This window comes from Vulpes lagopus, chromosome 10, assembly GCF_018345385.1.
Source record: "Vulpes lagopus strain Blue_001 chromosome 10, ASM1834538v1, whole genome shotgun sequence".
In the NCBI taxonomy this organism is placed as follows: domain Eukaryota; kingdom Metazoa; phylum Chordata; class Mammalia; order Carnivora; family Canidae; genus Vulpes; species Vulpes lagopus.
Window position 1 is genome coordinate 67,202,431 of NC_054833.1, and position 26,928 is coordinate 67,229,358.

The window sequence follows — 26,928 nt, forward strand, 5'->3', positions numbered from 1 at the left end:
TTAAAAATAATGTCTCCTAATGTCTGTGGGGGAACACCAGCTGGGGTGATCAGGAGTCTGGAGCGTCCCTGCTTCTGCCATAGGCCAGCTGGGGAGCATTAGCTGAGATTTCCCCTCTCTGGGTTTGCATCTATAAAAGGCAGGTCTGGACACAGTGGCCACTGCTGTAATTCTGAGATAGGGAGCTGAGGGGCAGGAGAAGCAGCAGGTGAATGTCCAGCTGGCTGACTCCCACAGGGATGGGCCTGGGCTCCTCCTTCCTCCGAGGCTTTAGCAAGGACTCCCCATCTATGCCTCTACCCTCTCCTTCTACCAGGACAGACACCTGGTGACAATCTGTTCGCAGGGTCATCCGTCTGAGGCAGGAGAGACTAGGGGAGCAGGACCCCAAGCCCTAGTGGAAGGTGGCTGTGCCTCTGGCTGTTGGCCTGAGCCCTCCTGCAACCCCTACGTGGGGCCTTGGACTCTCAGCTCCCAGATCCCTTGAATATCAGCCTCCCTCTTCTTGTCCACAGGTCCCCACGATGGAGTGCCTTGGTTCACCTCCCCCACCCCTCTGCTCCAAAGCCCTCTGGGAGTTGAATTCAAGTACTATTTGAATAATTTACTGGGAAGTTGACACTCAAGCACACATATTTTATTTTCATAGAATGCGCCCATGAATACTTTACAGTGTAATAGCCTAGAAGTCTTCCAGCAGGACTTTCCTGTCCCACGGAAGGGCGCTGGGCCCTCTGGGCTCCTTGGGGTCGGGAGGGGCGCTGCACCCAGGTCTCTGGCAGACACATGTTCAGGAAAGAGGGCGTGTTCGTGTTCGGGATGGAAGGTGTCCCTTGTGGGACTTTCACCGACTTACAAGCGCCATCTGGTTTAGCTCAGAGTGCAATTACTGGCGATTTCTTTGGCATCTAACCCATTGCTGGGACAGCATTCCAGAAAGAACGTGGGCACTCTGCTGTCTGAGCAGGCTTGACAAAGAACACAACCGTGAGGGAACATCTACAGAGGCCCCATCCAAAGTGCACACATGGAGTCCTGGGGCTGCAGAGGGTGGGGGAGGCCACTATTATCCTCCTGGGGCAGCTTTGGGGAGAGTCATTAGAGCAGGCGGCTCCCCTCTGGGGTTCAGGCCACTGTCCACCATACCTGGACTCTTTGGTTTTGCCTGGCGGCTCCTCCTTCCCTCTCTCCCCCCAGCCCCTCATTTGTGCTCCCTGACTCTGAGCACCGAGGTCACTCAACCTGGGACTTCTCCCATCTGTGAAGAAACAGATCCTCTCTACCCAAGGGAGACTTCCAGAATGGTGCCTGCTCAGCCTTCCTACAATCCAGGGTCATCAGGGGAAATAAGCCAGGGTGGGGAGGGTGGAGACTCGCTGTTGGTGGGAGACTCCGGGGTCAAGCTATCTGGGGACCATGGCAGGTTAGCAGTGGTGTGCAACCAGAAACAGGCCCTACACTCTATCCACTGCCCCCAGACGCTGCCTCCTGGACCGGGCGGCCCCCCTCCATCCAGGAGCCACCTGGATGGTCCATCCCAGCCAGCCACCCAGACACGGGGCGTTCAACCAGGGCAGTGGGGCGCTCCACACCACCCCCAAGGCCTCCCCTCCCACACCTCCTTCCCTCCCACCTGGCATCTCTCCTCCCTTCGGTCTGGTCTCCTGGGCGCCGTTACTCCTCCTGCAGCAGGGGCTCCCGGTCCCCCTCCTGCACCCTGTCGTCCTCCTCCTTCTCCATGCAGCCCACGGTGGCCGCCAGCCCAGCGCCCACGCCGCCCCCGACCACGGCGGCCCCCGTGGCCCCCACCGCGGCCCCCGCCGCCACCATCCCGGCCTCGGCGGCCAGCGCGGCCGCTGCCATGCCCGCGCCCACCACGCCGCCCGCCAGGCCCATGAGCCCCGCGCCCACGGCGCCGCCCACGGCGGCCAGGTGGCCGCAGAAGCGCATGGTGTAGGAGTCCATGAAGACCTTGGCCTCGGCCTGCAGCTCGGCCTCCAGCGCCTCCAGGGTCTGCTCCCTGCCCTGGCACAGCAGGGCCGCCCCGTGGCGGGCCAGGATGGCGTCCTTCTGCGTGGACAGCAGGTTGCGCATGGTGTCGGGCAGCACCCGGAGCGCAGAGAAGATGCGCTTGGTGGCCACGTCCTGCGGGCGGGGAGAACCGCGGCGCGCTCAGCCCCGCCCAGCCCGCAGCCCGCGGCCCCACCCCGCCGGCCGCCCTCACCTGCTGCCGCACGTACTCCTCGAACTCCTTCTTGGCGGCCTCCACCGTCCTCAGGTCGTGCAGCTGGGCGGCCATCTGTCCACGGCAAAGCCAGGCTGCCTCCCTCCGCCCGCCCCCGCCCTCGTCTGCACCCATCCCAGGGCCCACGCACCCGGCCCCCCAGGCCCTCCCCTGGGGGCCCCCTGTACCTCATCCGCGGAGGCGAACCCGGGCCCCGTCCTCCCCATCCAGCCCGAGAGGTTCTGCGGAGACAGCAGGGGAGGGGTCAGGGTGGGGGGGCGCCGGGGGTGGGGAGGGATGGGGGTGCAGGTGGGGGGCGCACCTTGATTTCCTGAGCTAACTGCTGCCCCGTGAGCAGGCGTCTGTCCCCCCTGGCCACGGGGCGGCCCTCACTCCAGTACCCCTGGCAGCGGCTCTTGGCGTGCTGGGGGGCGGCGCTCAGCACATCGGCCACGTAGGCGGAGAGGTGCCCCAAATCGTCATCTGTGTCTGAGGAAGAGATTCCTCATGCTGAGGAGACCGGGGGCTGAGCAGGATCGGGCTTTGGGAGGAGAAAGGGTGTCAGAGGCAGGGCGCAGCTCGCTAGGGCAGGGGGGGCCGAGGAGGGCAAGGTGTGGAGGCCTTGCTCCGGGGGACACTCACCGCCTGGGCTGCCCTGGCCTCTGGTGGCCCACTGCCGCGCCGGGGTGGGCAGGAGGTAACAGCGGGCTCGCCTCCCTTGGAGCAGCTCCTGAACCTTGGGGTACTTGCCAGAGGATTTCTGGAGGACGGATGGGGGGACCTCTGAGTTAGGGACCAGACTCCTGTTCCTGGCTCGCCTGCAGGCCCCCTCCAGCCCCCTCTCACCTTCTGCCCAGTTCCCCCCACCTGCCCCTTCTGCCCCTCTGTCTGTACCCCTCACCTGGATCATGTCACCCACACGGCCCAGCCCTGCCTTGCTGGAGTAGGATGAGTCCCGAACTAAGAGATCCAGGTGCTGGAAGAGAAGGGGTCCTGACACCAGCAGCCATGGGGGTGTGAGGGTCTGGGGTGACAGGTCCAGAAACGGGTGTCTCACCTGGATTGGCACCATCCCATAATGCCTGCCCATCACCTCGGCCACATGGACAAACATCTGGGAATGAGGCACCAAGGGTCATGGCTGGGTCACTCCAAGGACTCTGGCTCTCTCCCTTCTGGGCTAGCTAGGGGGCCCCCCTTCCTGCCCCTCCCTACCCTCCCCACCCTCCCCATCCCCCACACTCCCAGCTCTAGGACTCCCCTGCCTCCCCCAACCAGGCCTTCAAACCCACCAGCCCAGCTCCAGGTCATGAACTCCTAGGCCAGAACCAGAAGGCACCCAATTAGGGCTGGTCCAGTCCCTTGGCCTTATGGTCACGGCAGGGATAAGATGGCACCCCAAGACCAAATTTTCTCCTCACCTCCAGATATTCCAGGTCTGTATCCTTCAGCTCCGGAGAGGTATTGAGGATCTGGAACCAAGGAGAACAAGATGGAAGAGGGTCTGCAAAGGCAAAGAGATACTGGGAAGACCCCGGTGAGGAAGGAGCTCACAGGCCGACTGTGGAGCTGGGACTTGGGAGACACCTGCCTGGGGGCCTCCGCAGCCTGCAGGGCTTGGGCTGCCCATGAGGGACAGCAGGCAGGCCCAGGAGTGGGCCTGCTGACCTTCAGCTGCTCCTGGGGACCTTAGACTTCCCTTTGGAACAAACCATGTTCCCACCTTCACTGACTGGGGGCATCCCTCCCCTGCAGGGGCAACCCCAGAACCTGTGGGGACCCCAGACACACAAGTCTATGAGATCAGGGTCACTGTCCCAAGCACTCCCAGGGCCAGCCCAGGCTGACATGTGCCCTTCTGGAGAAAGCTAAGCTGGAGCGGGCCCCATGGGGTGGGGCACCAGGTCACAGTGCCCTCACCTGGTAGGAGCTCAGCATCGTGGTGAGGGCACAGAGCTTAGTCCGCGTTTCTCTGCTCAGCTCTGGGCTCATGGCATCCCCTGTGTCCACCAAGAACACGGCCACCTGTATGGGGGGAGGGGCAGGAGGGAGATGAACCACGGGGTCAGGCCTGCCTCACTCCTCCACGTGCTCCCCCCAGCCCTGCCTTTGCCCACCCCTCGTCTTCCAGTCCTGCCCCCAAAGCTTTCTTTCTCCATTCCCTTCCCCTTCATCTCTGCTCTCTGCATGTCCCAGCCTCTCCACCCCCCACCCCTGCCACAATCTTCACCTCCTCTGCCTTTTATGTCCCTCACCTTCCTCCCCTCCTTCCCCAGCAGGAAAGGGTGGCTCCACATCCATATGCCCCTGGTAAGGCTATTGGCACCCCACCTGAACCCCTGCAGGGACCCTCCTCCTCTCGGCCAGCCGCCCTCCCCTGACTCCTGCAAGGCAGAAAAGAAAGCATCAGTTGGTCCATCCGGCCCCCATTCCCCTCCCAAAGCCAGGCTGAGGCCCCTGACCTGCCCCTCCCCAGCCCCCTGCCCCAGCCCTGCCCTCACCAGGCTTGGCAGGCCCCGGAGCAAGTGGTTGAGAAGGAAGGTCTTCCCTGAGTGCTGCTCCCCCAGGACAGCAAGGAGGCAGACAGGGGTGTCCCTGGCCAGGGGGTGCTTCAGGCAGCGGTTGATGGCTCCCATCCTCAAGATGAGGCCTCCAGAGGCATTGATTCGCACCAGCAGCAGTGGCTCTGCCCTCACAGCACAGGTCTCCTGCGTCAGGAGAAAGAAGTTTCCCTGAGCATCCAGGTCATGCAAGTGGGTCCCCAAGTGTGGTGTGCATCTGACACCATCCCATAATAAGACTGTGTTCCCCCAAACTGTGTGCCCCACCCTGACATCCTAGAATAGAGCCAAAGCCACCGGTCCCATCTTGGATCAGACCTGGGTTGCTCCATGCCCCACACCCCACACCGAGGCCTGGTCCCTGGACCTGCAGCACGGCGGGCAGAGGCCTCTGCGGCAGGAGCTTCATCTTCTCCCCCAGACTCCGGAGGCCCCTCTTCTGCTTGCATATCTTCCGGCACTCTGGACAGCAGGGCGGCTCACAGCCCGGGACGCGGTGTGTGCTGAAGCACCGCGTACAGAAGTCATGGCCACAGTCCAGCGAGATGGGTTCCCGCAGCCTTTCCAGACAGATGGAGCAGGCGGGGAGCTCCCGGGGCACCGTGGGCCGGGACCCCAGGCCCAGCTCCAGCTTGGGGAATGGCGTGTGGGACCTGGGAGGCAGAGCGGGCTGTTGGGAGCAGCATGTGGGGTGCAGGGATACGGGCCGGGAGTGTGGGGGGCAGGGTGCTCCCGGAGAGGGCATGCTCTGCCCATCCCTCACTTGCACCCAAGAGCCTGGGGCCCTGGGGTGGGGGCAGCAGAGCAGTGGTGACAGGGCTCCCGACAGGCAGAAGCTGCCACACGGCCACCGTGCATCCGTGGGCAAGCTCCTGCACTGACTGATCTGGGCCCCCGTTTCCAAACGGCCCAGAGGAGAGGTAGCAGCCGTGCTCCCGGGGCCCATGTGGGGCGCTCCCTGCCCGGTGCCAGGCGCGAATGCTCATGAAAGCCCTCTCCCACAGCCTTCCACTGCCAGGGCTCCCACAGGGGGCTGGAGCCCCAGGGGTGGTGCCTGCACACACACCGTGGGGCCGGGAGGAGAGGGCGGGAGCCTGCCCGTGTGGGGCAGTGGGCTCTGGTTCTCCCAAGATGCCTTCCGCTCTCCCTCCTGGAGCTGGATTTGGTCTCAGGCAGTGCCCACTGGATTCTCCCCGGCCCCTTCCAGCCCGGCACCCAGCTTCGGGCCTCCCCTGGGGCAGCCTGCGGGAGGCCGGTGGCCGCGGGGCCTTGGAGCAGTCCTGTGGGCAGGCCCTGCCACTTACCAACTGTTGCGACTGCTTCCCATGAAGCTCCGTTTTCTCTCCTTGGAGACAAAATTGGGGGGGGGGGATAAAACATTATCTAGAAGAGAATCCAGATTTCTGTCTTCCTCCTGGGTTTCAGTGGCCCCCATCCCCTCTCCGCAGACCCATCTCTCGTCCCCAGATGGCCTCTTCCCCTCCCCGCCCTCCCCCCAAATCTCAGGACCCAAGACTTGCCTGCTTTCCAAGCCGGTGACAAAAGGAGATGATTGACAAGGCGGACCTCGGCATGGGGGGCTGGGAGTGAGGAGAGGTCTGCAGGCAGAGACAGGAGGAGGCCCGAGGCAGGGACACTGGGCTGCAGCAAGGATGGCTTTCCTCCTGGAAGGGCTGGCTGAGCTGTGGCAGGTGGAGGGGGTGGGGGATGGTCTCCCCAGAGGAGCCGACCCAGACTCGTCAGCGCTGGAAAATAGATGTGACAGTCGGGAAAGAGGAGGCTGCCTCTGGACTCACCCCAGGGGGAGGAGACAGGACTGCGGGAACCAGGGCTCCGGAGGAGGGAGGGACCGAGCCAGGCCCAGAATCCCTGGCAGAGGCTGGGATGCAGGCAGCCGAGATGGTGAGTCGCCATGGAGACGGAAGGGAAAGATAAGGACAGGGAGGGGGAGGAGGGATGGAGAGAGAGGAGCAGTATGGGTGCCGGGCAGAGACGGAACCATGGGCAGGCACTGTCCCTACTGGCCCAGCCAGGGTCCTCCCAGGGCCACCGGCACGGTGTGCAGGAGAGTTGTGGGAGACGGAGGATGGCACCGCCGGAGCTGACCTGGAGAGGGGCAGGGAGCCTCCCTCCCTTCACTGGAGGAACATTTTGCTGAGCGCCCGTGCAAGTGGGGCTCCAGGATGCCAGCATATCGCACGTGGCCCTGCGCATCCCCTCCACCCAGCTTTTCCCAGCCCCCCTGACTTCTCTGACATTGGCTGTGTGTCCCTGGGTCTCTTCCCCTTCCACTGGCTTTCACCCTGCTTCGAGCTTGTGACTGTCACCTCTGGACCTTCTAACCGCTTCTTAATTGGGCTCCTCCCATCTGCTCCCCAGTGCACAGCCAGCATAATCCCCCACCCCACCCCACCCCCCACACTGGCCATGGCTCCCTCCTACCATCAGATCAAAATTCCAAGCCACCTGACCTGTGTCTGTGGGCCTGAAACTTCCTCTCCAGGCTTGGCCCTCCTTCACCCTTCTCTGCTTTCTGCACCTTGACTCCATGTTCCCCCTGCCTGCAGCGGGGCGCCCCCTCCTTCCTCCTGAGAGACCCTTGCAGGCCCAGCTCAGATGCCATCCCCTTCCGGAGCCTCCTTGCCTCCCCCTTCCCTTCCCAATTGGAGGTGATCTTGCCCTCAGGTGGCTCATGGTCAGAACACCTGATTCTGATTGGTTCCGAGAGGCCGAGGCTCTGGAGCCAGACTGCTCCAGGCTTGATTCCCAGCTGCCCTATATGAGCCAGGGACCCTGGGTGCTTCCCTTTGCTCTTTTGAGCTCTGAGGGGTCAAGTACATACAGAAAGCCACTTGCCCAAGGGAAGTTATTCTTAAGCCTTAGGTGCTAGGATGCAGGGGCGGGCGGGGGTGGGGGTGGGGTGGGGATGGATTCACCTGGAGGGGTCCAGTATCTGCCTGTGGCTCAGGTCATGACCCTGGGGTCCTGGGATCGAGTCCCACCTCAGGCTCCTACTTCAGGGAGCCTACTTCTCTTTCCCCTTCTGCCTGCCACTTCCCCTGCTTGTGCTCTCTCTTTCTCTCTCTCTCTCTGTCAAATAAATAAATAAAATCTAAAAAGAAAATTTTCTTTTCAGGGCAAAAAATTTCAGTTCCATGTGGGTTATGGGCAACATTTGTTTTGGCCTATCTGCTCTGACTGGGAAGGAGATTTCCGCAAGGTCAAACTTCCAGAGCCTGGCAGGTAAGCCCAGGAGGGGATACTAACAGGTGGGCCCAGTGCCCCTGCCACGGACCACTGTGTCTGGAAAGGAAAGGAGGAAACTCTGCTCTGCTCAGCTCCTTGTTTCCTAGCGGGTGAGGATATCATGTGGGTCCCTCACAGTACCCTCGGCCCACCCTGGGGACTTATAGGGTCAGGAGAGGACACACTGAGCCAGGCCTGGCCCCACAAGGTAGACAGGCCTCTGGGGAGGGCTCCTGGGAGCTGAGCCCACAGGAAGGGGCTGGGGCAGGAGGGTGGTTCTGGGTTTCAGGAGCTGGAGGTGTAGAGAGGGAGTGAGTTTGTTCCTTCATTCACCCAACAAACATCGTGGTTCCTCCCTCTCTGCGGGGCCTGCTCCCAGTGGCCCTGCTTAGGCTGCTGACCTCCTGACTTCTGGCTCCAGCTTCTGGCCTCAGAAGAGGTGAGAGGTAGTCAACAATACAGTCTCCCAGACTGGGACGCTATTTGGGAAGGCTTCTGGGTCCCCTGATGTAGGCAGTAGCTTCTTCACACACACACACACACACACACACACACACACACACACACACTTGCTTGCCTGTGCGCCAGGGCCTCGTATTGGTGCACACTTACATATGAGCTCAGAATTACTTGTATGTACACACACGCAAGCCACACGATCCTACCCACACGCATTGTTCACGCACCCCGCGTGCATAAACTTCCCCTCAATAACACAACCTGTGTGAGAGGTACTATATTACTCTCATTTTACAGATGAAGAAACGGGCCAGGGAGGCTAAGTCACTTGCACAAGGTCACACAGCCATTGGTGGCAGAGCTGGAATCCAAACTCAGTCAGGCTCCTGCATTCAAGCTCTTAACCACTACATTCTATGGTTTTCTCAGGCAGAAATCATGCAATTATAATAAGCCTGGAAAGCACTTTGTGGTCTTGCTGTGTCTTGGTGTGCAGTCATTTACTTCAAAGAAGGAAAGAAAATTGGCCTAGTCCTGGTCTAGGTGGAGATTGGAATTAGGAATGTGGAAACTGGTTCTGACCCCAGCTTGCTAATTGTCTCTGGGCCTCAGTTTCTTGATGTGTAAGTGGAAGAGGGCTCGATGAGACCAGAAGTCCCTTCTTTTGGAAAGTTCTGCTTCCTCTCCTGCCTCCCTGGCCTGAAGCTTCCAGAAGGCGTGGGGAAGGCTGGCACTCACCAGGAAGCCTGGCACAGTAGGCAGCAGTGAGCACTGGATCTCTCCCCTTCTGGACTCCCTCCTCTGTGCTCCTAGGAACCACCTGGATGCCCCGAGCACTGTCAGCGAGGTGCAGGCCATGTGGGGGATCACCACACTTCCCTCCCCATCGCTGTGGTGCTGGTGGAGGGGCTAGGGATGGGCCTTTTCTGGGAAGATCCAGCCCTTTCTACCCCCTGGACTCTGCCCAGCTGCCCCACAGCACTTCCTGCTGGGTGACTGGCTGAGAGAAAGTGAAGAAAACAAGCCCACAACCAGGGCTGAGGTGACATCCTTCCATCTGTCTCCACCCTGAACCCAGGTACACTGTTCTCCACCCTCACCCCCAAGCCGCTCCTGGCCCCCTTCCCTCTCCACCCACCCACAGCCTGAGCCTCAGCTTACCTCACCAGCCCTGCATCCCTGCCCTCTCTCTCCATGCAAAGAGCTCTCTCTGGTTGCCAAGGCAAGAATCTGTCACTCCTTGTCTTCCACTTCTCCTACAGCTTCTTCCTCCTCCATAGTCTCTCCAGCAGACTTGTGTGCCACTCCTGGACTGGGAAGTCCGTGAAGGTCTCTACTGCAGGTGTTCCCAGGAGAGCCCAGAGACCCTGATCATTGAGTACTATGTGTGTACTGACTCCACCCAATGTGTCCCAGAGGCCTGCCAGGTGAGTGAGGAGTCCAGTCACCCAACCATCCATGTATCCATCCACCCATCCATCCACCCATCCATCCATCCACCCATCCATCCATCTATCCATCCATCCATCCATCCATCCATCCATCCATCCATCCATCCTCCATTCCTCCAACCTTCCATTAGGCATGCACTGATTATCTACCCATTCATTATCCACTTATTTACTCATCTACCCAGTCAGCCACACACTCATGCATTATCCATCATTAATTCTTTCACATATGCACAATTCATTTCCTATATTCTTTCACCCACCCATTCCCCAGATACTCATCCATACATCTTCCCATTCATGCACATATGCATGATTTCCTCCATTTACCCACTCATCCACTCCTGTACCCACCTGCTGCTCCATCTATCTATCCCCCCACCCACCGGCCCCACCCATCTACCCACCTGCTCCCCAACCACCCACCTACCCACTCATCCATCTTTTGGACAACATTCAACCTTGCCTCTGTCCATCCAATCATCCATTCTTCATCCAGTCTATCCATCCATATTGCAAAAATATATTAAGCACTCTATGCCAGGCATCATGCTGGCCCTGAGAATAGAATGATGCACCTCATGGTGCATCTAGTGTAGTGGGTGAGGCAGAGAAATCATTAGACAAGTCCTGGGTGATAAGCTCTTTGACAAGGGTGAGCAAGAGGTGAGCCAGGAGGACCAAACAAAAGCAGATCACATAGATCTGTACATCTGGGAAGGCATCTTCCATGAGGCAATGCCCAAGCTAAGCCTGAAGGATGAACACAAGTTGGCCTGCAAAGCTATGAGAGTGAGATGACAACACTTCTGGCAGGGACGCCAACACCTGCAAGGATCCAGAAGTGCAAGATAAAGAGCCTAGCTTATGTAGCTTGTGAAGCAAGGAGAGGCAAGGGGAACAGGAGCCAAGGCATACAGGGGCATGCTACACCCCCACCCCCCATCTTTTGGCATCATTCCTCATGCCCTGCCCCACAGGTACTATGGGCTCTCTTGCAGGACTCAGGAACCCATTATCCTGTCAAGCCAATAGCCCCTGGGTGCTGTTGGGTATGATGAGCCAGGGAGGGCAGGTGCAACAGAATCCCCAACTGCCCTGGTGCACATGCGCATGGCTGCCTCCATGCCCTTGCTCTCACCCTGTGTGAGCCTGGCCCCCTTGTGTGAGCATCACAGACCTGGCCCATGCAGCTGGGCTCAGAGGTCAGGCCTCCTTTAGCTGAAGGACAGCAGTGGGACAAGAGCCAGACCAGAGACAGTGGGGTTGAAAGGACGTGCCAGCTCCCCCAGCACCTGTCATACTTGGCTGGCATCTGCTAGTTTTGAATAAAGATCAAGATAAGGCCAAGCATGGTGGAGAGAAAACAAGGTATCCGCTACATGGACAGCCCCTCCCAGGATCCATCAGTCCCCTTTTGGCACAGGTGGCCCCAGCCCTGCCCTGAGACACACCCTTGGATTGCAAGGCCCATTGCAGGACACAGCCCAGATGCCCAAAACCCTGATGACATGGGGGAGGCTGCCGCCAGCTCAGGCAGGAGGCCACATGTTCCCCATCCAACTGATGGCCATGCTTACAAGTGGCTTCTAGCTTCGACCTCTGTGTTCAGAGCTGGAAGGAGCAACAGTCAGCAGGGAGGGACACCAAGGCCAGTCCCTGAACTCTACAGCTGGGCAGGAGACCGTCCAGATGCTTGAGAGGCCAGGCCCACGTGTAGCTGTTCATGATCCTGACCCTTAAGCCTGGCCGCACCCCTCTCTGCTTGCCAGCTTCTGGAACCTCGTGTCAGCAGCTAGAGGAAAGTCTGGGCTCCCCAACCTCCTTCTCAAAGCTCCCATCATCAATTTGATCCTAGGCTTCCTGAAATAATTTTCATATTTAAAAAAAAATCCAACATTTGCTTAAGCAGTTTAGGATCTACAGCATGTTGCCACATGAGCTGCCTCAATTGACTCCCCACCGCAACACAGTGATTATTAGCCCCATTTTTGGGATGGAAAACAGGTTCAGAAGGCTGAGGAGACCTTCAGTGCCAGCCCTGGCAGGAGGAAGCAGGCTCCCCAATCCCCAGGCCTGTGGTACCCCTTCAACTGGCCCACCAGGTCCTGTGTCCTGTACTGTGTCCAGAGGGTCTCTCCACGTCCCACCTCCACACCTTTGCCTCTGCCACTCCCCAGCCTGGGACACCCTCGCCATTCTCACCCAGGTCCTCATTGGCTCAGGCTTCCTGCAGGGAACCTTCCCTACCCTTTTCTCTCCTTCCCTTTGTTTCTCAAAGTTAGAAAATGCCTCCTATGTGCCAAACAAGCATGGAGCTGGATGCAGGAGCTACAACTGGCCAATGGGGTCCCTGCCCCCGAGGAGCTCAGAGGCCAGGCTCAAACAAGCAGACAGGCAGCTGCCCATCACTGTGGTCAGTGCTGGTACAGAAGCCCTGGAACGGTGGGAGCCTGTTCTCTTCCAGATGTGGGGGCCACTGAGGCTCATTGTTGCAGGATGGGTGGGAGGTAACCCCTGAAAGATACTGGGGAAGGAGGGGGATTCAGGCCATGTGCAAAGGCCAGGATGGGTGGCATAGCATGGGCTCTGGAGTCTGAGCAGATGCAGGGTGAAGGCATCCAGAGTGCAGTCAGCAGAGCTCAGGTTGTAGAGCGCCATGTAGACCCTCCACTTCCATGGCCATGGGAAGCATATATGATTTTAAGCAGGTGGCATGCGATCAGATCTGCGTCCCTGACCCATTACTTTGCCTCAATGGACTGGAGGAGACTGCTTATGGTTCTGGACAGCGACTTCTCTAAAGCACAGTATGTAACTAGTCCTCCAGCCAGCCCTCTACTGACAGACCTCAGGGACATATCATAAACGTCTTGCTGTCACATGCAGTGCTGTAATGATTGTTCCTGTTCTGACACCACTTCCCGCCTGGAAGATCTGATCTGAGGATGTCCTTACCAACGCAGCGCTTCATCACACATTCTGGTCTTTGCCAACTGCAGCTGCACATGTTGAAAGACGCTTCTTGTAGTCCACTCGGCATTTCTAGTTTGCTCCAGCGTTTTGAGGCTAGCCATCTGTCTTGTTGACACAAACAGGTTTTTTTTTTCTTTTAAAGGGGAAGATTTAAAGCATCCTAAATATCCAGTTAAAAATAAATAGTTGATGATTATATAACTAAACTTAACCCAGGGTTACTTAAGTGAAGCTGTGTTGATTGCTGGGCACCCAGAGGCCTGTCCCTTGGACTGAGTTCATTCCTAATTCAAATTCAAGCTGTAACTAGGGTGCTGGGGTGGCTCAGTGGATTAAGCGTCTGAATTCTGATTTCAGCTCAGGTCATGATCTTAGGGTGCTGAGATTGAGCCCCATGTCCGTCTCTGGGCTGGGCATGGAGCCTGCTTGAGATCCTCTCTGGTTCTCTCTCTCCCCCTCAGCCCCTCACACCACCCCCCTGCACGTTTGCACTTCCTCTCTCTCAAAAAAAAAAAAGAAAAAGAAAAAGAAAAAGAAAAGAAAAGAAACAAAAAGAGGGGCACCTGAGTGGCTCAGGTTGAGCATCTGCCTTTGGCTCAGGTTGTGATCCCGGGGTCCTGGGATTGAGTTCCTCATTGGGCTCCCCGCAGGGAGCCTGCTTCTCCCTCTGCCTGTGTCTCTGCCTGTCTCATGAATAAATAAAATCTTTAAAAATAAATAAATAGAAACAACAAAATACAAAGAAGTAAAAAGAACTGAAGCTGTTACTGAATTTCTTGTAGGAGACATAGGAGGGTATGTGGCACCTGCTGGATGCCAGCCATGGGCCCTTGCTTGCAGCAGACTGAGCCTGGCCTCAGGGGCTCACCCTGAGGCCCACCTGGCATAGCTGGCAGCAACACCCGAGGCCCCTGCCGTGTGGGCGGTGGGCAGAGAAGGTCCCACAAGGAGCAACACTTCAAGTGGACCTTTGGAAAAGAGAAAACGAGGTAAGAAGGGACAACGGGGACTGTAGGCAGAGGAATCCTTGCAGGATTCCTGTCACTCTCTAGTTTGAGAGGTTAGTAACATTAATTAATGAAGTGATGCCAATACAGGAAATTGATGCATATTTTTAAAATTTAAAGTGGATGCTTTGAGCAACAAAAAATTTATTCGGTCTAAATGTGAGGCTCTCAGGAACTGGCCTGTGATAGGTCCTGTATGAATCTCTTGGGGCAGCCATAAAGCACCACAGAAAAGTGGTGGAGAGTAAGACACAGAAATTAATTTTCTGACAACTCTGCAGGCTGGAAGGCCAGGATCAAGGTATCAGCAGAGTTGGTTTTTTCTGAGGCCTCTCTCCTTGACCTGTAGACGGCCGCCTTCTCCTTGGGTCCTCACATGGCTTCTCCTTGTGAGTGTCCGTGTCTCAATTTCCTTTTCTTGTAAGGACACCAGTCATTGGATGATGGGTTACCCCAATGACTTCATTTTACCTTAATTATCTATTTAAAGGCTCCATCTCTGGGGCACCTGGGTGGCTCAGTCAGAAAGAAAAGCATGCAACTCTTAGTCTCAAGGTGGTGAGTTCAAACCCCATGTTGGGTATAGAGATAATTTAAATAAATAAACTTAAGAAAAAAAAGGTCTATCGCCATTCAAAAAAAGATAGAAAATTACACATATTTTTTAAACCTAGAAAAAATGAAAAAAAACTCCACCTCCAAATGTCACATTCTGAGACACTGGAGATTAATACCCAACATATAAATTTTGAGGGAACACAGTTCAGCTCATAACAGGCCTCCAAGTGGATAACTAGCATGTGAAGGTGGAGAGGGTGAGGAAAGAAGCCTGGAGGGGCTGGCAGGAGCCAGAAAGGCCCTGGCTGCTATCAGGCTAAGGAAACTAGACTCTGTCCCCTAAAAATAAAACTGGGAACCAGAAGAGTGGAGTTTTCAGTAGAGCATTTGGAGCCTCATTCTGGCAGCTGGTGTGGAAAATCAGAAGGAGAGAGAAGCAGGGAGCCAGTCTGTGGGGGTTGGCAGGAGGGGCAAGAGGCACCTAGAGACTAGAGCCACCTCTTGTTACTCCTCACAACCCTCTGACCATGAGGATTAACCCTTCCCCCATTTTACAGATGAAGAAACTGAGGCTTGGAGGGGTTAAATAACTTCCTCAACATTCATGTCAGTTCTTTCACTGAAGTTTCAGCAGCTGAAATAGACAGGACTGGGGTGGCCCAACAGACATTTACTGAACGTAATGAAAAAGTAGAGAAGCCAAAATTAAAATATTAAGAAATAGAAAGGTGTGCTGCAAAGGCGGGGTCAAGCGGGATGTAGTTGGGGAGCACTAATTGATGTGGGGGACAGCGGGAGAGGAAGAGGGAGGTGACAGTGGTGATGCCAGGAGCCCCACAAGCGCCTTTCTGGAGGTTTGCACTGGCTGGCAGGAATCCTTGGTTGCTGGCAGCCAACCTACCCTCCTGCATCATCCCCCCAAAATCAGATTCTAGACTTGGCTCCAGACCCCTCCGCTCCCCTGCACCACCCCCTTTCCGACTCCCATGCCGCCTACCCAGGTCTGGAGCATCCAGGCGGTCAGCCAAGAAGCCGAGAGTTGTAGCCAGCTGGCCCCTGAGAAGCAAACTTCCCATCACAGACTCTGCCCAGCTGGCCCCAGATCCCCCAGCGCCTTGCAGCTGGACTTAGGCAGACAGCCAGGAGGCTGGATAGAGCCGGGGGCCAGCTGTGGTCCAGACCTCTGTGTATAGACCTCACTGGCCAGCTGGCCTAAACCTTTCTTCAGCTGGACCAGACCAGCAGAGTTGTGGGGGACTCTGGGTAGCACCCAGGTTTTGGCATCAAACAGGCCTCAGTTCAGATCACGGTTCCACCCAGCATCCTGAGCCAAATCACTCCCCTCACTCAAGCTCAGTTTCCCAGCAGTAAAACTGAAGATAATAACTGCTCCTGTGCAGGGTTATTGCAGAGAGTGCAACATGCAGTTGGTGCTCAGTAAATGCTAGCTATTAATTAGCCTTGGAAGCAAGCCTGTTGGCTGACCTCACTGTGCCCACATCTCCCCCCACTAACTTGCTTTCTGACAATGAGTCTGGGGGCAAATGCGCAGGAGTTCCGCCTCTGCCTGCCTTCAAACCCTGATCAGACAACCTGGGCTTCTCCACCTGACCTGAGGTCCCAGTGCTAGAGAGGAGAAATGCTGTCAGTTGAGAGGCCTGAACAGACTTGGGAGTGATCCACAGAGCCCAGGCCACAGGCCACCCCCCAACCCATCCACCCGCAGTGGCCACGGGGAGCAGAGGACTGTCCTGAGAAGCCCACTCCCTCCCTCCCTCTCATCAATCCACCCTCCGCCCCAGTCAGCCCAGGGTTTTTAAGGAATGTAAGTAAAAATGAGTCCTTCCAGAGACCAGGGAGCCTGTGGAGCTGCTAGAAATGTTTCATCTAGGTGGTGGTGAGCGGGTGTACATGTCTGTGAAGATAGGTCTGCTGCACTGCATGGAAGTCACACCTCATTGTAATTTGTTTAAGGGACTTCTACTTGCAGGAAGATGGGTTAGATATCCATCTTCTTATTCCTGTGCAAAATACAAGAAACTGTGGACATTAGCTACTGTTCAAGAACAAAAATTCAGCTATGTAGATTGAAATATCTAAATGGCTCTATTCAACAATTTGCCCATAACCAATAGAAGGGTACTCCAAGTTGTTGCACAAAATGGAAGGCGGTAATGGGTGGGACAGGCTGTTACTAGCAAAGGAAAAGATTGTTTCAAGCAAAGTCACCTTCTCTTAAGGGAAGGCAGGGGGTCTTCTCAGGCAGATTACCTCCCTAGTGCTGACCAGAAAGTTCCAAACTGATTGGTTTAAAATTCTACTCCTGGGAGAGGCTGCAACTGCAATTAGGTTAGGTATTCTTGGTGGGGCTTAACATAGTGACTCCATTTTGGCTCTGTGGTTTCTTTTTAATAATACACAAAAGAGATTCTGAAAGATAGAGAAAAGAAAGTAGACAGGCTGGGCACCTCAAAACCCAAGGAACAACACAAAGGTGCATGCCCTGGGTTTTCTTTTTGTCTTACTGTCACAGCTGAGGAACAAGCAATCTTGTTCCTGGCAGTGGGTGCAAACAAACAAAAAAAGCCTCCCCAAACCCTGTCTCTCTAGCCAAAGCCCCAGGAAAGGGACAACTTGGCAAGACAGGAAACTTTTAGACAATAAATACTCCAGCCAGACAACACAGAAAAGATGGAGCCCAACCCCAACTCACACCAGCAACAGCTGGGTGGAGGGCCCAGACATCCTACCTCACCTGGTTTAGTGTCAGAGAAGGCCAAGTAGGGAGGCTTGACTTTCCTCTCAGCCAGTAACAAGTGCTCTCCCCGACCACCACGAAGTGTTAGTAGAGACCACATGGGGAGCCAAAGCTCTGAACCACCCAGCAGTCACAGGGAGCCCCTGCTGGGGTATCAAGGAGGCAGAAAGAGAAACCTGGACTTCTCCCTTTATGTGGCATACTGAGGCAGTGCGCCTCTTTCCCTGCCAGAGGGGTGTCTGAGAAAGCCAGCTGAGATAGATTTAAATAGGACCCAGTGTTTCATAGCATAATCAGAAAATTTCCAGCTTTCATTTGAAAATCACTCCTCATACTGATGCAGGCTGGCTGGGTCCAAGGACCCAGAGGGGGTCTGCAGGATCAGCCAAGAGGGTCCTTGGCTTTGCACAGGCTAGAAATCAAACACGAGCCAAGAGAAAATGAGAGCAGAGTCTATTAAAGTTGTAGAGAGAGTGCAGATACAGACATAGCGTCTGGGAGACTCAGAAAGGAAAAAAGAGTGAGTCTTTTTTTTGAGGATGGTGGTCTGGGGCACATGTCCTCTCAGTAATCCAGGAACAAAGATACATGTTTAGGTGTTCTCCATAAGTCACTTCTAGATGAGTCAGTTGTCTTGGAAAACCATCATGACAACTTTGCCCGTCACTCCGTTGATGTTGTTTATTGTGCTGGAAGACTCCAAAGAAATCACTAACTCCTTGACCTTTACAAGGAGGATATACATTTTCTATTCTGTAAGGCCTGTAAAGGCAGGGGTGCAAGTCCTAGTAAGAATAGGAGCTGGAAAAGGAGCAAAATAAAAATAAGCTTTTTTTTTTTTTTTAATGAGGTCCTTTCAATTTCTCTGTCTCAATACCAAACACCAGGAAAACCTCACAGTGAATGAAAAGACCAATCAATCGAGGCCAGAGGCCAACAGCAAGTTGATAGAGATGTTAGAACAACCCAACAAAGATTTTAAAGCAGGCATGACAAAATGCTTCAACAAGCAATTACAAACACACTTGAAACCATGAAAACATAGAAAACCTCACCAGAGTAAATAAATAAGTAAGTAAGTAAGTAAATAAATACTATAAAGAAGAATCAGGGGGACCTGGGTGGCTCCGTCAGTTAAGTGGTTGCCTTTGGCTCAAGTCATGATATCAGGGGATTCAGTTCTGCATCTGGCTTCATGCTCAGTGGGGAGCCTGCTTCTGCCTCTCCCTCTGCCCCTCCTCCACCCACCACTTGTGTTCCCTCTCTGTCAAATAAATAAATAAAAATCTTAAGGAAAAAAAAAAAGAATCAGATGGAAATCTTAGAACGGAAAAGTGCAGGATGCCTCGGTGGCTCAGCAATTGAGCATCTGCCTTCAGCTCAGGACGTGATCCTGGGATCCAGAATCTGGGATGGAGTCCCAAATCAGGTTCCCAGCAGGGAGCCTGCTTCTCCCTCTGCCTGTGTCTCTGCCTCTCTCTCTCTCTCTCTTTCTGTGTGTGTGTCTCTCATGAATAAATAAATAAATCTTTTTTAAAAACTGAAAAATACAACTGAAATATAAAGCACAGTGGATGGTCTCCACAGCAGAATGGAGTGGACAGAGAGGAGAGAACCAGTGAACTGGAAGATAAAACAACAGAAATTACCCAAACTGACAACTCAAAGAAAAAAATGAACAGAGTCAGGGACCTGTGTAACTATAACCAAAGATCTAACATTTGTGTCACAAGAGTCCTAGGAGAGGAGAAGAGGAGAGGCAGCAGGTACTCAAAGAAATAATGGCTGAAATCTTCCCAAATTGGGAAGACATAAGACAAGAGACATAAACCTACAGATTAAAGAAGAGGAGCAAACCACAAACAAGGTAAACCCCCAAAATTCAAGGCAAGACACTTCATCATTAAACTTCTGAAAACTGAAGACAGAAAAATATTTAAAGCAGAGAAAAGCAACACACATACCTATAAGGGAAAACAATTAATATGACAGCAAATTTCTCTTCAAAACCCATGCAGACAGAAGGAAGCGGTACAATATTTTTTCAGGAAAGACAAGATCTCTAGGCCCATGTGGTCTTACTAGAGAATTCTACCAAACTTGTAAAGGAGGATTAACATGAATTTTATACAACATCTCTCAGAAAAGTGGAAGGAGGAGGAACCATTTCTCAGTTCATTTATAAAGCTAGTATTGCCCCATACCAAAACCAAAGACAGTTCTAAGAAAACAAATATCCAGGCCAATATACCTCATGAACAGATGCAAAGTTGTTAACAAAATATTAGCAAATAGAATTCAACAATATATAAAAAGAATTATTGACCATAACAAAGTAGAATTTATTCTAGGGATGAAAGATCAGTTCAATATTTGAAAATCAATCAGTACAATCCATCATACAAACAGACTAAAAATCATATTAATTGGTGCAGAAAAAGCATCTGAAAAAATTCAACACCTGGTGAAACTCTGAGTTAAAAAGAAAAAAAAGCTCGGGGTCCCTGGGTGGCAGCCAAAGTAGTTGCCTTTGGTTCAGGTCATGACCCTGGAGTCCTGGCATCAAGTCGCTGGCTCCCAGCAGAGAGCCTGCTTCTCCCTCTGCCTATGTTTCTGCCTCTCTCTGTGTGTCTCTCATGAATAAATAAATAAAATATTAAAAAAAGGAAAAAAAAGGTCTCAGAAAAATAGGCATGCAGGGAAAAAAATCCCTCCACTTCATAAAGAGTATCTATGAAAACCATACAGATAAAATTATACATAATGGTGAAAGACTGAATGATTCCTTCCTAAGATTAAGAACTAGGCAAGAATGTCTGCTCTTACTACTCTCACTCAACATAGTGCTGGAAGTTCTAGCCAGTGCAATAAGGCAAGAAAAGGAAATTTAAAGGTGTATAGGTAGGAAAGGACAAAATAACAAAATAAACCTGTCCCTATTTGCAGATGATATGACTGTATATGTAGAAAATCCCAAGGGGTCTACCAAAAAAAAAATAAAAATAAAGCCAAAAACCTAGAAGGAATAAATGAGTTCAGCAAGGTCAAAGGATATAAGAAAAACATACAAAAATCAATTATATTTCTGTATATTAGCAATGAACATGTGGAAATTAAAAGTACAATATTTTTTAGAATATTAGAGTACTTACAATCACTTTAAAAAGTACTTAAGTGTAACTTCAACAAACCCCTGCAGGATTTGTATGCTGAAACCTATATAACTCCAGTAAAAGAAATCAAAGGTCTAAATAAATGGAGAGACACATCATGTTTGCTGATTGGAAGACTCACCATAGTAAAGCTGTTGATCAGTTCTCCCCAGATTAACATCTAATTTTAGTGCAATTGCTATAAAAATCCCAGCAAGACATTTTTGTACACACAAATAAGGTTATTTGAAAATGTATATGTAAAGGCAGAGGGATTAGAATAGTGAAAAGAATTTTTGAAAAGATAAAAATAAAGTTAGTTTATCCAATTTCAAGACTTACTGTATGGCCCCAGTAATCAAGACTGTGTGGCAGAGGAACAGACATATAGATAAATAGGACAAACTAGAAAGTCCAGAAAAAGACTCATACAAATATACCCAACTGATTTTTCATAAAGGTATAAAAACAATACAATGGAGGAAAGATAGACTTTTCAATAAATGATGCTGGTGTGACTGGATATCCATAGGCAAAAAAGAAAAAAAAGGGCAACAAAACCCCTTTAGCTTAAACATCACATCTTATACAAAAAGTAGCTCAAAATGTATCATCAACCTAAATGTAAAATTATAAAACTTCTAGGAAAAAAATAGGAAAAATCTTCAGGACCCAGAAGTAGGCAAAAGGTTACGAAACATGAAGACGCCAAAAGCATTATCCATAAAAGGAAAATTGGATAAATTCAATTTAATCACAATGTAAAGTGTTCGTTCTATGAAAGACTGACTCTGTTAAGAGGATGAAAAGACCAATGACTGAGTAGGAGAAGATATTTGCAAGTCATTTATCTGACAAAGGAATATTATCTAGAATAGATGAGGATTTCTCCAAACCTGGCAGTGAAAAGGAGAACCACCCAATTATAACAAGGGCAAAAGGCATGAACAGACATTTCACTAGAAAGGACAGACAGGTGGCAAATAAGCACATGAAAAGATCAACATTACTAACCATCAGGGAAGTTGAAATTAAAATCCCAATGAGATATCGTTACAGGGACACCGGGGTGGCTCAGTGGTTGAGCACTCTGGCTCCGGTTGTGATCCCGGGGTCCTGGGATCAAGTCCCACATCGGGCTCCCTACAGGGAGCCTGCTTCTCCCTCTGCCTGTGTCTCTGCCTCTCTCTCTGTGTCTCTCATGAATAAATAAATAAAATCTTTTTTATTTTTTTTAAAGATTTATTTATTTATTTATTCATTCATTCAGAGAGAGCGAGAGAGAGGCAGAGACACAGGCAGAGGGAGAAGCAGGCTCCACGCAGGAAGCCTGAAGTGGGACTTGATCCCGGATCTCCAGGAACACACCCTGGGCTTCAGACGGCTCTAAACCACTGCGCCACCAGGGCTGTCCAATAAAATCTTTTTTAAAAGAGAGAGAGATCGTTACATATCTATTAGAATGGTTAAAATAAAAGATAATAGCGATACACAATGCCGGTAAGGATGTGGAGAAACTAGATCACTCACATGTTGCTGTGCTGTAGGAATGTAAACTGATACAGCCCTTCTGGAAACCAGTTTGGGTTTCTTAAAAAAACTAAACATGTAACTCCCATATGACCCCAGCAACTGTGCTCCTGGGCATTTCTCCCAAAGAGATAAAGAATTATGTTCTGGGTGCTTGGCTGGCTCAGTCAGTTAGGCATCCGACTCTTGATTTTGGTTCAAGTCATGATCTTGGGGTCGTGAGACTGAGCCCCGTGGTGGGCTCCACGCTCCTTGGGCAGGGGCGGGGGTCTGCTGGAGATTCTCTCTCTCCCTCTTCCTCTCACTCTCCTCCTGCTTGTGCTGTCATTCTCTCTCTCAAATAAATAAATCTTAAAAAATAAAAAAGAATTATCTTCACACAAATACCTGTACACATATAGCAACTCTATTCATAATAGTCCCAAACTGGAAACAATTCAAATGGCCTTCAACAGGTAAATGATGACACAAAGTGGTGGACCCATGTCACAGAATACTACTAATCACTTAAAAAGAATGAAATATGGATACAGGGATGCCTGGGTGGCTTAGCAGTTGAGCGTCTGCCTTTGGCTCAGAGCTTGATCCTGGAGTCCCGGGATCAAGTCCCTCATCGGGCTTCCTACATGGAACCTGCTTCTCTCTCTGCCTGTGTCTCTGCCTCTCTCTGTGTCTCTCATGAATAAATAAATAAAATCTTAAAAAAAAAAAAAAAAGAAATATTGTTGCATGAAATGACCTGGATGGGTCTCTGAAGAATTACGTTGGATGAAAAAAGTCAATTCCAACAGGAGATATGATTCCATTTGATTGGAATTATTCCATTTATATGACATCCTTGAAGCGACAAAATTACAGAAACAATTGGTGGTTGCCCTGGGGGGTTAAGGAGGTAGTGGGGTTCCGAGGAAGGAAGTGAGTTCATTTTCAGAAGGCAATGGGAGAGATCCTGCAGTGGTGGATATGCTGTACATCTTGACTGCATCGCTCTCAATATCCTGTTTGTGATATTGAACTATAATTTTACAAGACATTACCATGGTGGGGTGGGGGGAACTGGGTTCAAGATGCACAGGATTTCTCTGTAGTATTTCATATAACTGCATGTGAATCTACAATTATCTCAAAATAAAAAATCTAACTTAAAAATAAAAGTAAAAGTAAGTAAAGATTTTAAAAAATATTTTATTTAATTATTCATGATAGACATAGAAAGAGAGAGAGAGAGAGAGAGAGGCAGAGACACAGGCAGAGGGAGAAGCAGGCTCCATGCGGGGAGCCAGACATGGGACTCCATCCCGGGTCTCCAGGATCGGGCCCTGGGCCAAAGGCAGGCACCAGGGATCCCTGGGTGGCGCAGCGGTTTGGCGCCTGCCTTTGGCCCAGGGCGCGATCCTGGAGACCGGGGATCGAGTCCCACGTCGGGCTCCTGGTGCATGGAGCCTGCTTCTCCCTCTGCCTGTGTCTCTGCCTCTCTCTCTCTCTGACTATCATGAATTAAAAAAAAAAAACTTAAAAAAAAAAGGCAGGCACCAAACTGCTGAGCCACCCAGGGATCCCAGTAAAAAAAAATTTTTTTTAAAGATGTGCCTTCCTGCTTAAAATTCTCCAACAGCTTTATGCTTCCCTGGATGGTCTGAACTTCTTGCTGTCTGTGGCCGCCGCAGCCCTGCGGGGCCTGCCACCACCTCCTCCTCTCGCTCACTCTGTCCCAGGCCCCCGGGGGTCCTCTGCGCTTCTCGTGCTTCTCACCCGAGAGGCTCCCTGGCCAGGAACGGGCTCCCCTCCTCGGTCTTGGCCACTCTTACTCATTCTCCAAGTCTCTGCACAGATTTCCCTTTACCCTCCCCAACTCTCCAGATGGAGCGGGTCCCCCATTTCTGTCCCAGCACACAGTCCCTCTGGGGCCGCAGGCCGACTTCACCCCCTCCCCTCATGTCACTTGTGATGACTCGGAGCCCGCGTGTAAGGCCGGCCATGGCACGCGTTTTGGGGGGACACCAGGACAACGGCTCGGAGACAACCACTGCGAGTTGCGGTGCCATCATTCCAGCCGGACCACGTGCTGAGTTAGCAGCATCGCTCAGCAGGCTGCAGGCCGGACTGCCATCAGGCTGCCTCTCCTGCGACACCACGGGGGTGTGAGCTGTGTGACCATCCTGTGACAGCCCCTCCCAAAGCTAAACACCCACCCCCCGTGGTCTAGCTTCCACACCTGGGCAAATACCTGAGGAGCAGGAGGGCTTATGTCCACGGAAGGCAGAAGCACAAAAATTCACAGCAGCATTATTCGTGGTAACCCTAACTGCAAACAACCCAAATGCCCACCAACAGGTAAATGGGTGAATCATGACATATTCATGCAGTGAAATACCATAAAGCAGCAGATTCTCAAACATGTTGACCCCATGGCACTCAGTAATTATGGAGGACCACACAGAGCTTTCATATCTGTGGGCTATAGCCACTGACATTCACCAGGTTAGGAATTAACTCTAAAGTTTAAGAAATAGATGTTTCAACTGATTGAAAATAACAATTACATATCCATTCTGTATTTATGTCAATAACCTATTTTTATAAAAATAACCGTATTTGCCAACACACACATACATATACACACACTAATTAGTGACAAGAATGGCACTGGTTTTACATTTTTGCAAATCTCTTTGTTATCTGGCGTAATCAAGAGCAGCTTGTTCTCTTGTCCACTTCTTCATTCAGTCACTGAGGTATATTGAGCAGCCTCTGGAAAACTCTAGCGTACACTCGTGAGAAAACCAGAGTGGAAAGGCAAATGGCATTTTAAGACTTATTTATTTAAGAGAGAGAGAGAGAAACAGAGAGAGAGACAGGCAGGAGGGGCAGGAGGAGGGAGAGGGAGATCCACACTGAGTGTGGAGACTGACGCAGGGCCCCATCTCAAGACCCTGAGGTCACCACCTGAGCTGAAACCAAGAGTTGCACACTTAACCAATTGAGCCACCCAGGTCCCCCACAAATGACATTTTAGTATTATTGTGAAAATCCTTTTGATCTCTCAGACACCCTAAAAGGGTGTTGGAGTCCCTCAGGGGCCCCCAGATGACACTTTGAGAACCACTACACAGAGCTGCAACAATAGCTCCTGTGTTGGGGGCACTTGGGGGGGGCTCAGTCAGTGAAGCTTCTGCCCTCAGCTTGGGTCATCGCGGGGTCCTGGGATAGAGCTCCAAGTCGGGCTCCCTGCCCAGCGGGGAGCCTGCTTTCCCCTCTCCCTGCCCCCCCTCCATCTGCCGCTTGTGCTCTCTCTCTTTCAAATAAATAAGTGAATAAAATCTTTTTTAAAAAAGCTTCTGTGTTTAGCAAAAGAACCTAGACATTAGAAAATATATGCTGAATAATTCCCTCCAGAGGAAGTTGAAGAATGAGCAAATTAGTGTAAGATGAGAGCAGGTAGGACAGTGGCTACCTAGGTGGGCACGTAGACTTGGAGGCGAGCAGGAACTTCCGGGGGGCCGGGAATATTCTCTATCTGGACCTTGGGGTGCTGACGCAGCTGTTTTCCTGTGTAAGGCTTCCTCAAGCTGCACGCTTAAATTGGCATGTGCTGCCCCCTTTCCTGTTACACGTCAATAAGAAAGAAAAATGATGATCAGGCTCTGACGCCCTGAACTTGGCTTCAGCTGTATTAGAAATGTCAGCGTGTGATGCCCTTGAGCGTGTAAGAGCCCAGATCACCCTCATCCAGCCAGGGCAAACCTGGGAGGTCTCAAGACCCCCACCTGGCAATGACACCACTGGATCAAGCAGACCCAGTCCCTGGGGGACGCACAGGTGGCCTGGATGACACATACACCTTTGCCCACTGCCTGGCCCCGGGCAGGGGTGCCTGCGTGTCTGGAGGGCCGGAGAGGGCATTTGGTTTTATTCACCCTCTTGAGTCTCTTGGGGCCTAGGCCATGACCAAGTCTCTGCTGGAAAGAGAAGAACGTCTTCTTAGTCCTAACTCAGGCAGGAACTAGACATTTAGTCTCGGTGTATTCAGATGAAGACAGTTATGCACTGGCTCTGGAATCCTCTACAGCCCCTCCTTCCCACAGTTTATAATTACATGGGCCAAAGTTCCTTCATGGACGAGGCCCTGGAGAATCTGCCCATCCTCTCTTGAATCTTTCTACTACGTTCCCACTTTTGTCCTCCCTGCTCCAGCCACCCCCAGCTGACTCAGTGTCCCTCAAACATGCTAGTGCGCTCCCACCTCAGGGCCTTTGCACATGCTGCTACCTTTGCTCTGACCTTTACTCAAATATCCTCACGGCTCCCTCCCTCGCCTTTCTGTCTTTATTCCAGGGCTTGGCACACTTTGGCCCAAATCAGCCCAATGCCCATTGTTTGTCAATGAAGCTCTACTGGAACATGGTCTTACTCCTGAGTTTGTGGATTGTCTTCGGCTGCTTTTGTGCCACAATGGCAGAATTGAAGAGTTGTGACAGAGGCTGTATGGCTCACAAAGCTCAAAATATTTAGTATCTGATGCTTTACAAAAAAAGTTTGCTGAGCCTGGCTTTAATCCCATCTTACCTTCTCAATGAGCCCTCTCCAGCCCCACTTAAATCTAAAATTTTGGTCCCCTTCGATCAATTCCACATTGATCAAAAACTGTTTGTTTCCTCTCTCTTATACTCCCCAGCACCTGTATATATAAGCCACCTATGTGTCATATTTGTTGTCTGTTCCCCCACTGGAGGTCAGGTGAGTCATCTGTTTTGTTCCTTGGTGTACCCCCATTGCTACAAGAGTGGCATTTTGGTCAGGGCTCCATCGAGTGAATGAAGGAAATTGTTGATGTGCAGAACCGTTTATTTCATTTCTGTCTCCCTAAACTTTCACCATTGTAAGCACCAAGGTGGGGCCCACATCTTTCACTGCTATAAGGGCTGTCCAGCATGGTGACTGCCACTCAACCCATGCCCCATAAAGACCCAAGCACGGAAGGATCGAAGGGATGATCGTGCAAGAGG

General features: G+C 52.1%; 1 protein-coding gene across 2 annotated transcripts; it reads right to left on the bottom strand.

Annotated features, from left to right (window-relative positions):
- Nucleotides 1-615: 615 nt before the first annotated feature.
- Nucleotides 616-6,548, bottom strand: RNF112 (ring finger protein 112). Of its 2 annotated transcripts, none has more exons than XM_041770013.1 (14): nt 6,306-6,548; nt 6,090-6,130; nt 5,153-5,438; nt 4,726-4,932; nt 4,480-4,608; nt 4,145-4,249; nt 3,646-3,696; nt 3,282-3,338; nt 3,126-3,200; nt 2,867-2,984; nt 2,547-2,707; nt 2,413-2,466; nt 2,225-2,299; nt 616-2,145 (listed from the first exon to the last, which is right to left on the bottom strand). In XM_041770013.1, the coding sequence occupies exons 1-14, from the start codon at nt 6,357-6,359 to the stop codon at nt 1,675-1,677; spliced, it is 1,884 nt and encodes a 627-aa protein (XP_041625947.1). In that variant the 5' UTR covers nt 6,360-6,548; the 3' UTR covers nt 616-1,674. The 2 variants fall into 2 exon arrangements, with proteins under 2 accessions (XP_041625947.1, XP_041625946.1); XM_041770012.1 differs by having other exon boundaries at nt 2,547-2,713.
- Nucleotides 6,549-26,928: the final 20,380 nt, after the last annotated feature.

Bases quoted from the DNA above. Each gene is read 5' to 3' on its own strand.
- RNF112 (XM_041770012.1), bottom strand. From the start codon at position 6,359: ATGCCGAGGTCCGCCTTGTCAATCATCTCCTTTTGTCACCGGCTTGGA. The intron at 4,933-5,152 runs GTCCAGGGACCA...CTCCTGACGCAG, and splicing joins CTCTGCCCGCCGTGCTGCAG to GAGACCTGTGCTGTGAGGGC. The intron at 2,467-2,546 runs GTGCGCCCCCCA...CTGTCTCCGCAG, and splicing joins AGTTAGCTCAGGAAATCAAG to AACCTCTCGGGCTGGATGGG.